The sequence below is a fragment of the Hyalella azteca genome, unplaced genomic scaffold (genome assembly GCF_000764305.2).
Source record: "Hyalella azteca isolate HAZT.00-mixed unplaced genomic scaffold, Hazt_2.0.2 contig12678, whole genome shotgun sequence".
Lineage (NCBI taxonomy): Eukaryota > Metazoa > Arthropoda > Malacostraca > Amphipoda > Hyalellidae > Hyalella > Hyalella azteca.
The window spans coordinates 363113-377494 of NW_025942630.1; the positions used below are offsets into that span (position 1 = coordinate 363113).

General features: G+C 44.7%; 1 protein-coding gene across 1 annotated transcript in view; it reads right to left on the reverse strand.

Annotated features, from left to right (window-relative positions):
- Positions 1-14382, reverse strand: part of LOC108668835 — an 85967-nt gene that overhangs the window by 65821 nt on the left and 5764 nt on the right. The window contains exons 7-25 of the mRNA XM_047883346.1: positions 14071-14198; positions 13634-13729; positions 13281-13472; positions 12652-12832; positions 11708-11865; positions 11319-11461; positions 10204-10366; positions 9841-9962; positions 9396-9558; positions 8124-8355; positions 5964-6159; positions 4893-5085; positions 4389-4585; positions 3961-4072; positions 2877-3047; positions 2241-2493; positions 1797-1947; positions 1236-1417; positions 574-754 (exon numbers count right to left, since the gene is read on the reverse strand). Of these exons, the coding sequence (XP_047739302.1) occupies positions 574-754; positions 1236-1417; positions 1797-1947; positions 2241-2493; positions 2877-3047; positions 3961-4072; positions 4389-4585; positions 4893-5085; positions 5964-6159; positions 8124-8355; positions 9396-9558; positions 9841-9962; positions 10204-10366; positions 11319-11461; positions 11708-11865; positions 12652-12832; positions 13281-13472; positions 13634-13729; positions 14071-14198 (3214 nt within the window). The remainder of the gene's footprint in view (positions 1-573; positions 755-1235; positions 1418-1796; positions 1948-2240; positions 2494-2876; positions 3048-3960; positions 4073-4388; positions 4586-4892; positions 5086-5963; positions 6160-8123; positions 8356-9395; positions 9559-9840; positions 9963-10203; positions 10367-11318; positions 11462-11707; positions 11866-12651; positions 12833-13280; positions 13473-13633; positions 13730-14070; positions 14199-14382) is intronic.

Consider the following 14382-nt stretch of genomic DNA (forward strand, 5'->3'; position numbering starts at 1 on the left):
TTATTTCACCATGTTCAAGGATTGCCCTTCGAGCAAATGAATGCTGCATATCAGAAGAAAAGATTTCTCTTTCTCTCGTACGCTTTAAGACCTGAATGGAATTTTGGCCTCTTCTTAATAAAAACTTGAGCATGTTCTGGCCTTTGTTTATGGCCTCACCTCACATAGACTTGGAGGCTACCAGTGTCAAAGTATTTGGCCTTACCTGAATGGACACATCGAAGTTGTCGCGACCCTTGGCCATGGCCTTACTTGGATGGAAACTTAGAAGCTGTCGGAGACCTTGGCCTTTGCTTTACCTGGATGGACACTTGGAAGCTGTCGTGGCCTTTGGCCTTGGCCTCACCTGGATGGACACTTGGAAGCTGTCGGAGCCTTGGCCTTGGCCTCACATGGATAGACAAGTGTAAGCTGTTTGAGCCCTTGGCTTTGGCCTAACCTGGATGGATACTCGAAAGCTGTCGTGGCCCTCGGGCTCACCAAGACAGATACTTGGAAACTATCGAGTCCTTGGCCATGGCCTTAGCTGGAGGGATACATGGAAGCTATCGGGTCCCTTGGCCTTGGCCTCACCTGGATAGACACTTGGAAGCTATCGGGGCCCTTGGCCTTGGCCTTAGCCAACATGTAGTCGCACGTGCCATGGAACTCGTAGAGGCGCCCGTCGAACGTCTTGTAGTGCGAGTCGCCCCAAGCGGTGCAGATCTGAGGGCACTCCTGTGTGCCGCATACCCACTCTCCAGCCGTGCACGTGCTGCACGAGGGGCGGGTGAAGGAAGATGGTATTAGAAGGAGTTACGAAGAGTGAGGAAAAGCACGTGCTGCACGCGAGGAGGGGTGAAAGAAGATTGCTTTGTGAGCAAGTAAAATGAGTGTGAGGGAAAAAAAGAGGAATAAACGTGGTGGAGAGACGGGCGAGAAGAAATTTGGTAAAATGCACGAATAAGGGGACCATCAAAAAAGAACTAACTAAGTGAAGCATGTGATTAAGTATACGGATGGATGAATACGTAATGAACGTAATTCGTAAAGTCTCGACTGAGTAATTTGGTTTGCAAACTTTTGAAATTATAGTGACAATGAACACGATATTTAATTTTCCGTGTATGACGGAATGGAATATACGGTTCCTTCGACTATGTCTTATAAAATATACAAATAAAATCATATATGCATAAAAAATTTTATACGTAGCGTGTGAGGGTATCCGGTCTTCCCATTGATGGAAGGCTTACCATGTGTTGCATTCTTCGACGATGGTTTGATTTTCTGCATACGAGCGACCACCGTGATGACAGGGACATGCGTGTTGGGGGACACACGCACCCGTGTCCGTGTCCCGTACGTGTCCCGGGGAACACCTGCAGCCTGCCTTACACGTGTCAGACACGTGCTCGCTCTCAACAAAGTGCATCGTCTGCGGTAATTAAAACATTTTTTCGACTATATTACCTTGATTTCAGATTTGAATTTAAGGAAATCTGCAATCATTTATGCGTGTGAATGATGCGAGTGACGAGTGCTGGATCAGTTTAATCAGTTCCAAATGTGAGTGAGTGATGAGAGCGAATTAGATGCACTTAAGTGATGAGGCTTTGATAGTAAAGTTCAAAATTAATACCACATGTCGATTCAAACCCATCGTCGATTCAAACCCCTGAAACCCATCACTCAAATTATTTGAAATGACCTCTCATTAGTCAACTGCACATTTTTTTAATTTGATCCAAGTGGGTAGGTGAGATTGATTCAAAGTTTACGATCAATGTTTGGTTTTTCACTGGCGTTAAAATCACCTTGCATGTAGCCTCTTCGTCTGGCATGCACTCGGTGTAGACTAGGTTATCAGACTCCGAACAGCCAACTTGTGGCAGCTCGAAGAACTTCTCCGACTCCAGCTCGTTCTGGGTGGGCTCGTGACAATCCCATTGCGCCATAATGCATTCGCTGAGTCATGGTGGGGAAAGGAACAGTATTAGTCGTAACAGACGGCACTCTAATACTCACTCAATTCCAACTCTAAGAATCAGTACCATCATAAATTTTTCTATGATAGTACCACACTAACATCAGTTATTTTTCAACGTCAATACAAATTGCACTAACGCAGTATTCGCATTCACGTTCACGGTACCAACGATGTAATAGTGACAACTTTCGCTTCACCAAGTAAGTTCTAGATAGGATACCAGCACCCTCTAGTATCCTTTAGTACCCTGAAGTGCCGACACAGAACTCACCAGACGCTGCGCTTGCCCTCTGCGTCAGGCTGCATCATCTCGTACCCCGCCTTGTACTCCTTGCCCAGGTACACGCAGGGGCACTGGCTCATGGGCACGCAGATGCCCGAGGCGTCCAGAGTGAAGCCCTCGGGGCAGTTGCAGCCCTCCACGCACTTCCTCTTACAGCCAGGGTTCGTGGCCAGGTCGTAGCACGAATGCGTGCACGAATCTCCGCACACTTGGTACTGTTGACCTCCCGTGCAGTGAACGCCTGGGCGGGATGCATAAAATTAACTTCGCCCTGCTTGCTGGTATGAACGACTATACCATTGAGAATTTAAAAGTAAACAATCCGTGATTTTTAGAGACTTGGCGCTGACTTATTTTTTCGAGACACAATCGAAACATCAACACGATTGAGTCAATTGTTACACGCTCACCACACACACGGTGGTGGTAACCGCATTGTCTCTCACTCACCGCCCTGTCACCAACTCACCGCCCTGTGACCAACTCACCACCCTGTCACCAACTCACCACCCATTCACCACTCACTTAACACACACTCACCACCACTCACCACCCACTCACCACCACTCACCACCCACTCACCACCACTCACCACCCACTCACCACCACTCACCACCCACTCACCACACTGCCGCACATGCCCTCGCCAGTCGAGCAGGACGCCCTTCCTGGCGCACTCGACGCTGTAGGCGGCGAGGATGGGGCAGAGGCAGTCGCTGAGGTCCTGCTCACAGGAGCAGAGGTCGTACAGGCAGTCGCTGTGGTACGGCTCGGGGTCAACGTGCAGGTGGCAGTCTGAGCAGGGACAGAATATTGCTTACGCTCACGAATTGGATCTTGTAACTTGGGAAACTTTTGCAGGAACTGATGATTAAAAAATACTATTCATAGAGAATGCGTACATAGAATCAAAAAGAGAAATTATGCCTATCATATGAAGGGATTGGTAGTTAGTTTACTGTATATTCCATAGAGGGTTAACGGTAACAGTAAATCACAACGAGCAGGAAGAAATAACAATATATGTATTTTTTGGCGATGCATGATACGTGAGGTTGGAATACCATATTGTTTAGCCTCCTAAATACTAGCTTCGTCACAATAATAGGAGAATAAACATGTACCAAATAATACATGAAGTCTGCCGAGTTCCCTCGATACCACAGAAATTCTACTAATGGTTTTTACATAGAAGCAAGTAAAGCAAGCTTTTGATTTCTCATTTGCCTGCCCTAGAAACAGATCTGATAATATTCTAGAAATCGTACAACGCATGAGTGAGTGCGGTCGGCTGAATTAATTACCAGGCAGCGCATTGGACGACTGAATTAATTACTGAACAGAGAACTTGGTTTCGGGGACTGACTGACTTAGGGTACTGACCGGCAAAGATAGGGGATTGACCGGTAAAGAAAGGGGACTGATCAGCAAAGATAGATGGAATGACCGGCAAAGATAGCGGGACTGACCGGAAAAGATATAGGGGGACTGACCTGCAGAGATAGAGGACTGACCAGCAAAGATAGGTGACTGACCGGCAAAGATAGGGGGACTGACCGGCAAAGATAGAGGGATTGACTGGCAAAGATAGGGGGACTGACCGGCAAAGATAGGGGGACTGACCGGCAGAGATAGGGGACTGGCCGGAAAAGATAGGAGGACAGACCGGTAGAGATAGAGGACTAACCGTCAAAGATAAGGGACTGACCGGCAAAGATGTTAGACTTGATCTTAGCGCAGTACTTGACGGCGGCGTCTTTGTTCTGGACGTGTCGGTCGCATGGATGAGCTTCGTCCAGCATCGGCATGTCCTCGCACCGCTGTCATTTGTTTCAAATTAATAAATAATTTTAATTGGTAAAAATTTTATATCATTAAAACATTTTGGTAAATATGTAATGAATTAAATTCTTTTTTTTTTGTCTGTGTATGTGTCGACTATCAAGCCACAGATGTCACGCGTCTATAACCTGCCTTCCAGATTAATTCAATTAATGTGCTCAATCAATTTGGAATTAATCACACAATTAATGTGTTGGCGGTCGTATTATACCACATACAATAAAGAAGCCATGCTCCTTATACTAAGACTTCCTGTCCAAATGATTTAGTATTGATGGCCTCAGCATGAGATACCTCGGAAATTTTCCACTTGTTGGCGAAGGCGACGTGGTTCTGCTCGACGTCGCCCTCAGGAGTGAGGAAGTCGTCTTTTTGGTTGTCGGTGAAGGTGCCGCAGAGTCCCGACACTTGCCCTCTCATGGCCGCCGGCGCGTCCACGTACGCACGGGTCTGTCCATCCCACCAGACGTCCAGCCCGTTCGGCATTTCCACTGCATCGGAGACACGAAAACATGAAAATCTAGGCGTTTCTACTTCATCAGAGTCACGAAAACATGAAGCTCATTACTTCATCGCCTTTCTACTTCATCGGAGCCACGAAAACACATGAAACTCTAAACATTTCTATTGCATCGGAAACAGACTAAACAGAAGTAATCAAGGACATTTTCACTTATTCAAACTTCTCGTATGTCTTTAGTGCAAGGAACGAACGATGACTGCAGTGAACACAGTTTTTTTTAAATAGAAGGTTCTCCAAGCTTTAATTGGTTGCGTAGGAATAGCATGGCAACTCACCCACGACGAAGAGGTTCGATGCCTTCTTGATGTAGATGTCGGAGACCCAGAGAGGGAGCAGCTTCGTCTCGACGCCGTTGACGAGGACTTCCCTGCCCTGCTTGAGCTTGACGACGGTCGAGCCTGACGTGACGGTCACGGACTTGGTGCACGAGGGGAACGTCGACACCACCGACGCGGGGAAGTTCATCGCCTAGTTGTGACATTATTTAATAGAAATAATCTGAATAATTCATGGACAAAAATGACAAACATCAGCCTGGCTTCGTCGTAGCTCTCGAAGCATGGAAATATGTGTTCAAATATCCATTAATTTTTCGTGTCTATTTCAAACATGAATTTCCACATTATTTAGTTAACATAATATGAAGCACCAACATAACTTCTTTTTCTCTTAATTTTCCTTTACGATTAAAGGAAATTGTGTTGCTCCACACTATGTAGGAAGCTGCTCAGCTTGAAGAAAATGATGTTATTTTATTTAAATACTGTTGAGCTTAAGCCACAACTGTAACTTCAGCTCAAGTTTTCTCCGCAACTTACAACCCAATTCAAGCTTTCTCCACAACTTCAACTCTACTTTAAGCTTTCTATATAGCTTTCAATTCATTTTAACCCTTCTCAAAAACTTCACTCTTTCTTAAGCTGTCTTACAACTATAGATAAAACGTCACATAGCTAAAGGAAGTACGTTTATCGCTTGTTTGTATGATTAATGTATTTTAGAGCTGCCCTACTAATTTTTCAATGCGACCAAATTGAATGCAAGTTCATCGAACAGGCACTAAATATGAGAAGAAATATTTAAAATGCTCATTTGAGCGAAGTAAAAAGATTTTAACAATCTTAAGAAATAACGTTTTTCAAACTTCAATTCGGAGCTGTTAGTTAATGTGTGAATACACAGCTCGTTCCACTTTAAATTAAACTGTAATCTGAATCATAATATTGAATATAATGGCCTTTATCACAACTCGCTTCCAATGAATTAGCATTAATAATTCATCAACTGGAAATCTCTGTCCCAACTGCGATTAAATGCAAGGTTTTAATTTCAGAGGATCCCCCCACCTCGGAGATTGCCCCGGCGCAGGGTGTGTTCTCAGCGACGACGCTGTAGTCGGCGCCCCTGACGAGGTAGTAGGAGCACTTGCCCATGAAGTCGTAGCGGCGGCCGTCGAAGGTGGTGTAGTGCGGGTCGCCCACTGCCGCACAGCGCGAGCCGCACTTCACCTCAGTGCACTGCCACACGCCGCCCACGCAGGTGCTGCGTGTCGCGTGCGCAAGAAAATGAAAGATAATAAATGAATTCGAGGGTTGATTAATAGAGGGTAGGGCTCATCGGGAAGATATTGAGACATGTTTTAGGATAATACAGTGAGAGGATTCACAAGTTGTATTCAATATTTTATTATATTATAGTTCAGTAATAACACATCCTTGTAATCAGTGTTATTCTTCTTATTTTAAATAAATAATTATGCATCAAAGGATGTGTATTCATGTGTTTAATGCCTGGTACTGCAAATATTTGAAGTCGTTTCAAAATTAAAACTTGACTTTAATTTTTAATATGCAATATTGTTTTAAGATATTTTAAAGCGAAAGTCAATTGATAGAGTCAAATTGTATAGCTATATAGAATATAGCGGAACACAAAGCTGACAGCAGTATTCAAGATTGGGGAGTACTAGGGCTCCGAAGAGTGTAATCATTGGCGCTGCTTCTCTCGTTCGAAATGTCCGCCAGATTCACCCCATCCTTTGTCTCCCTCGAGCAACTATATAGTACCTCGATGTGGTCATTGAACGTGGTCTTCGGTACTCATTGAATGTGATCTTCGGTACTCATCAACACTTCAAGATCTCGAATAAGTAGCTTCTCCTCAATTTCTGTGCGGTCCGATGCCAAGTACCGATGCAGCATCCCGGCTTCTGTGCCAGCTCTGTAGCTCATTACTTCGAACTTTGTCCCGTTGAATAGCATATTATTCACTAGGGCCCAATCGTAGATTGTCGACAAGTCATCCTGTAAGTAACCTCTCGCAGTCTAGGTGGTCTGTGATCCTCATCAGCACTCTTGTGTCGTTCATAAATGACGATGTAGATGAGTGGGTAAATTCTAAGGCGATGTCGGCTATATGAATGAGGAATATGACCGATCCAAGCACTGAGCCCTGTACGTGGTACACCGCTTTTCACCCTAACTTTTATCGATTTCAAGTTTCCAATTGCGATAGCTTGTACTCTATCTGTAAGTAAGTTGTGGATCACCCTAACCGCTTGCTCCTACCCCTAATAGCCTTAGCTTTCTGAAGAGTACTCCACGGCCAACTTTCTCAAAGGCTTTAGCAAAGTCTAAGAATACCACTGTCTACGCCTGCTCCCTCCTCCATTAGGTTCACAAGGCGGTGATGGTGCTCCAATAACGACGATAAACAGGAACATTTTCGCCAAAAGCCATGTTGTATATTATTATACAGTTCGGCCCCTCCCATGTACAGGACAAGCCTCCTAGCCACTACCTTCAGAAGAACCTTGATCACATATGAGTTCAAGATCAAAGGTCAATAATTTTGAGGTCTGTTTCTCGGACCTCCTTTGTGGATTGGCGTTATCAGTCCCACTTTGAGGCCTTCAGTAAGAATTCTCTCCATCAACGAGGTTTTCAAGAACATTTTGAGCGGCTTTATCAATGCTCCGAAACAATTATTGGCAATACTGCCGGAAGTCCATCTGGTCCTGGTGGCGATAACCTCGCCAGTTCTTTTGATGCGTCTATCCGTGTCTTCTGGTCCAAACTCGATGTTCTCCAGCCCTTGGAGGACTTTTATTTCATTCTCCTGTCTAGAGAAGCTAGGGTTACTGAACACTGATACAAATTGCGCTCACAGTAACTCTCACATGCCCTGGTCATTCCAATGAGGACGTCGTAATTTTTCTGTGGGCCCACTGGCGCCTTTATTTCAACCGTGGACTGGGCGTATTTGAAAAAATACTTGGGTTCTCACTGATGACCTCAACCGCGCGCTCCTCAGCAGTTGTTCTTCCATCCTGTGCGAGTCCTGCATTCTGATTTCGGTTTTCTTGTGTAAATCTACTAGCCTCTGTCTCCTCAGATCACTAGTGGATTCAGCTATTTGTTTATTTAATCACGTGCGATGTGTTACAGTACACGACTCACCGTCTCTTACAGTGTACGACTCACCATGCGTGATAGTGGATTACTCACCACGTGTTACAGTCATTGGGTATAGTGTCGCCAGTTCCATATGTCTTGTTATGATAAGTGCATGGACAGTCCTGAGGAAGGATACACTTGTTGTCCATCAGCACAGTGCCTGATGGACAACCACAGCCCTCCACGCAGAACTCGGGCTCGGTGGCCTCGGCGGCCTGTCCACAGCGCGGCTCTATGGCCGCCATGCACGGTCGGTATTCCTTCTCATAGCCGCAGTCCATTGCTGTCAGATATGATCCGCTATTACAATATTTGAGGGACTTGTTTGAAAATATTGCTGACAGAAATATTGCATTGATAGAAATTTTAGGTTTCCGTACGATTTCCAGTTCCCAAATAAGTGGAAATCAAAGACGATTTACGTAATTCTTACGAGAAAAAATTACTTTCAATTATTCGTCAATTTCTTTAAGAATACAACGATTTATTTACAATTATAGTTATTTTTTCTACTTTCAATCTTGGATAGACCGCTTGTCCCGCGCAACCTCCTTTTTTGACGAAAAGTTGAAGAAGTGATACAATATATGGTCAGAATTGCGAGGCACTGTTACATTTTAGGGTAACGCCTGTACTGTATGACACTACTTTATTCCAGTTTTTTTTATTATTGCTTAACATCGCGTCTGTGTTGACTTAATTAAAAATTCATACATTTTTAATTTCAAAAAATTTTGACCGATGAGACGAATTTTTTATGGAATTAGACCCTCTTACTAATGCCTGCAAAAAACAAAACTCGCCCACGCCAAAAAAGACTCATACGAGCAAAAAGACTGACACATGAGCAGCAAGACTCATAGACAAGCAACAAGACTCACACACAAACAACAAGACACACACAAGCAACAAGACTCACACACAAGCAGCAAGAAGACTCACACACAAGCAGCAAGAAGACTCACACACAAGCAACAAGACTCACACACAAGCAAGAAGACTCACACACAAGCAGCAAGAAGACTCACACACAAGCAACAAGACTCACACACAAGCAACAAGACACACACACAAGCAGCAAGAAGACTCACACACAAGCAACAAGACTCACACACAAGCAACAAGACTCACACACAAGCAACAAGACACACACGCAAGCAACAAGACTCACACACAAGCAACAAGACTCACACGCAAGCAACAAGACTCACACACAAGCAACAAGACTCACACGCAAGCAACAGGACTCACACGTAAGCAACAGGACTCACGATATTATATTTAAGAGCTCATCTCAAACGGCTTCATTTCCTTCCAACTCACGACAAAGGTCATCGGTTCTCCAGCCCCCGGGCACACGTCCGCCTTCTGCGGTACAGGCCCTGACGAAGGCGCTGTAGGAGGAACAAGCGCACGTCTCGCCCTCGCCTTCGCATCTGCAGAAGTCCCACTTGCAGGCTTCCACGTACGATGTCACGTCAATCAGCTTGTGAACATCAATAAATTTTTTTAGTGATCATTTCTCAAACTTTACTCATTTATAATGAATGAAACATGTAAAATGATGGCAGCAGCATCTAAATAATGTGATATCCAACTCTTCGATTGCTCCAGTTATTAAGCCAACGACCAAATATTTAACATTATTTCATGTCTTCTATGGAACGGTTTATGAGATTCCACCGATACTCATTTTCTTATCCCCATCACCAGCCTATTCCTCCAGTTCCCGCCCAATAATCTCCCCACCGCTCGTATACGAACTCACCTTCCTGCAGTCCGCCAGACGAGGGTCGAGGGTCAAGGCGGAGCAGAAGCGCTGGGCGTTCCTGCGGAGACCCTGATTGTTGATGCATGGACTTTGTGTTTCAGGCGGAGAAGAGCAGGATTCTGCAGCGCCAACATATGTTCATGACGATGAGGGTTCAGGGTAAATGCATTAGGAGCAGCTAGCATATTAACAGCTGCAGTATGAGGACGTTCGGCCTGCTTGATCAATATTCAGGCTTTTTTCAAAGTTGTTGAATGTATTTCTTGGAAGTGACTACATACAATGTAGTAACATACGTAGTAACCTTAACAGTTTTATCGACCACATAATAATGCAGGATGTTTTCATTATTCTCATCACCTCCAAGCGTTGTGGCCTCCCACGCCTTCAGGAAGGTGGTCATCTGGGTCTCGCTTGACCCATCGGCGTAAGCCCAATCATTGCCCTGTATGCCGTCCAGCAGTCCACATAGCCCAGCAGTCCTGTTCCAGAGCATCTCCGTTACCTCAGTCACCACCAAGTCCTGGAAAGTTATAAAAAATAAGGTTTACGCCTGACAATTTACCCGTCATTCCGTCAAACTCTGAAATCACACGTTTCATTTATGTGGTCGATATGATCCCATGCAATCAATGGGTCCTCAAAAAACAACGGTTACAATAAAGTCTATCAAGGCCAATAATTAATCACAGAAATATTCACATGAAATAATAATTCAAGATGACAGCGTCGATTCAATAAATGAAAATGGTTCATCTACGTGTAATCTAAAACCGATCTCAATTTAATCCTTCATCAGAGAAATGTTGTCCGTGTGTTATGGGCGACATCTTGATCTACAGTGCACATCCTACAGATTGCAACATTGTAGTATTATAAACTAAGTGATGTCTGCCATAGTATAGCGCGCTATCAGCGCTGGGCGCAATAAGATGGACTTCAACTTCTTGCATGGGATCAGAGGATCGTGTGACAACTGGGCAATATTTTATCTCCTGACCAGCTTATGCTGAGAATAATATAAAATGCTTTATCTGAAAGAGGCCCATCACAGTTTACTGCGCATGAAGCGGCTATCTCAAGAGCTGCCAGTCAAGTAAAATTTGATTTCCTAATGGGCCGTTGGCTTGATTCATTACGATCATCATTGAATTACCCAAATTTGAATGGAATCCCGATTTACCTTATTCTACACAAAGTACCACCAAAAGCGAGGATCAGGCCATGCACCAGTCCGACTTTAACCTAAAGTATAGACAGTTTAGGCAGTGAAGCCTCATACGTTGTAGCCTCTAATTTTGCTTCATTTGAGCTAGAAAGCTTCAGGACACGGGCTCTAGACAGAGAGCCCTTGGAATCTTGATCCCCAATCTCAAGATCCCACTGCATGGTCATACATTTCACCTCAAATTCACACTTGAAAGGGGAGCATTAGATTTCATATCAAAGTTTCCCGGGACGAAAGTGCATCTCACCTCCAGATCCCACTTGACAGTGAGGCCCAGGCCCGCCAGTTTGAGGACCACGAAATGGGCCACTCGTTCCGACACAAGGCCATTCATGTGGCCCGGGATGGCCAGAGTCGTGTCTCGGTACACGAGCGCCGGCCGCCCGTCAGCTGTCACGTCACCAGGAATTTTATTCGCAAATGGAATGCAATGCACATAATTAAAATAGAATAAGGTTCAATCCGACTCTAACAAACAAGTTACTTTGCAACACACTAGTGCTCATGTACTGAAGCATTATGTAATGTCTCTAGTATGCACGTGTCCTATTGCTACACACTTTCGAATCGCAGTAAGATGAATTACAATGAGACTCACTAGAACAAAAAATATTGCAAACATTACTGGGAACTCACGCGCCCTGGAGAGGGTGTACTCGTCGCCCTCGAGGAATAGCTTGAGGGACTTGCTGCACACCTCGCCGCTCCTGCAGCCCTTGGCCGGCAGGAGGTTCAGGCTGAACGTCCCGAGCGCCGCGTCTTGGAGGACCGTGTACGGGCAGTTGCTCGTGAAGCTGTGAGGATTTATTGTAAAAGACTTGTAAGGATTTATTCGAGGCAATGATTCTAGGTAGGTTAATACAATTACTGCGATAAACAAACTAAATCTGTAAAGTAATACTGCATTTATACAAAACTCCAAGATATATGAATGGCGAAGAGAAGTAAAATGCAGCACATGACCTTCTAATGATTGCTTAATTGATTGATATGTGAGCAAATAGATTAGGAGAAAATGATTGCCTGGAGGTTGATGCCTAAACTGACTGCGCGAGTCCAATGCTAAGTTTGTAGTAATATTCAGCCGCGTATATCCTGATATCACGTATATCACTAGTCGAAGAAATCTGGGGGTGACAACAAAACCCTGCGCATCCCTGAGGTGAATACACCAACAGCACACCTGCTGGGGCACTCTGCACAGCACACCTGTACACAACACACCTGTACACAGCACACCTGTACACAACACACCTGTACACAACACACCTGTACACAACACACCTGAACACAACACACCTGAACACAACACACCTGTACACAACACACAAACACACCTGTACACATCACAACACACCTGTACACAACGCACCTGAACACATTATAACTCCCCTGTACACATCATAACCACCTGTACACATTATAACACACCTGTACACATCATAACCACCTGTACACATCATAACCCACCTGTACACATTATAACACACCTGTACACATCATAACACACCTGTACACATCATAACACACCTGCACACAACACACCTGCACACAACACACCTGTACACATCATAACCCACCTGTACACACGTCCATCAAAGGACTTGTAGTGGGCGCCAGACCACGTAATGCAAGTCCCCGGTCGCCGTCGTACGGGCTTCGCTTCCACGAAAGACCCCAGCGCCTCCGCCTCCACGACGTCCACTAAAGAAGTCTCCCCGAAACTCAGCGAGCCTTCCTTAAAACTTCCGAAGGCCGACTCTGTCGACGGGGTTTTAATTAGTAAACTTCAATTATGCAAATTATTATAATTACTTGGTAAAAGTGTGTGAGGGCTTCAAGGTGGTACAGGAAAATGTAAATCTGAGAAATAATTTAGCGGCGAATCGTGTCAAAAAGCCAAACTCATCTGCCTCACTCATCAGCCTCACTCACCAGCCTCACTCACCAGCCTCACTCACCAGCCTCACTCACCAGCCTCACCCACCAGCCTCACTCACCAGCCTCACTCACCAGCCTCACTCACCAGCCTCTCACTAGCCTCACCAGAAGTAAAGTACAACAAAAAGGAATCACAAGTAGAGTACTACATATACTCTACTGCTGTACAGTATTACTGATACCCAAATAGCGCACCACCAATATAGAGCCCTAATCGTAATACCACCATTATAGTACCCTATCAGAACCTACCTACCTCCACACTCACCATAATCACACTCTGGTATAGGTAGCGGTGACCAGCGACTCGTGGCGTAGTCGCATGCGTAGAGTTCTGCGGCGGGGAACTTGAAGTCGATGCCCTGAGGGCACCAGAGCTTGCAGCCAAAGTCCATGCCCTCGCCGGTGCAGTTGTAGCCGCCGTTGAAACCGAGCTTCTTGGCGTCGCAGTTCGATATTGCTGAGAGAAAACAACTCATACATCAACGGTTTATTTATCTTGAAATTAAGGTTATTTGTCTTAGATCAGATTCAGCAATTTTTGCATTCAAGATATTGGCGCTGGTCGCCACGATATTGTACTCACGATACTGGCACTGGTCGCCACGATATTGTACTCACGATACTGGCACTGGTCGCCACGATACTCCGCAGGACACTCGCAGATGTCTGGGGCGAGGCAGACGCCACCGTTCAGGCACTCAGGGTCACAGATCGCTGTGTCAAATTTTATTCATTAGTTCAAGTTCACTAATATTCAGATCTTTATGAAATTTTTCGCTATTTCACATGCAGAATTATCAAAAAATTGATTTTCAATCGAGTTTATTGAAGTTTCGTTCTGAGTTACAAATTTTCAAAAATACTTCATAACAAAACTCAGTTCTTATTCTGTCATTACTTACTTCAAACTGCTCTTGTAAAGATAGTGGCCTAAGTACACGAAACGACAATTTCTCGTCTGTGATTTGTGTGTTGAAAATCCGTCAGTGATTGGCTGCCGAAGTAGCAAACTAGTAACGATTTTTTTATCATACGGTGGCAGTTGCGCAACTCACGTTTGCAGTCCGGCACAGTCTTCCACTGCGCGCCGCGTATCTGCCAACTGCCGCTGATGCAGTCGAAGAAAAGTCGTGTCACTCCCTCCGCAAACTGGTACTTTTCGTGACACTTGGCCACGCATTCTCTGAAAAACAGTAATTTTCAACATTTATGCAGAAGTGAATAAATTTCTTAATGCTCATCGGGAGGAAAATTTATCGTCGCTAATCCTAAAGAAAATTGATCTATGTATGTATATTCAATTATTCGCTGATATTAAAATAATTCATTATTCATCGCAAGCAAAAAGTGTCAACATTTATCAGTGA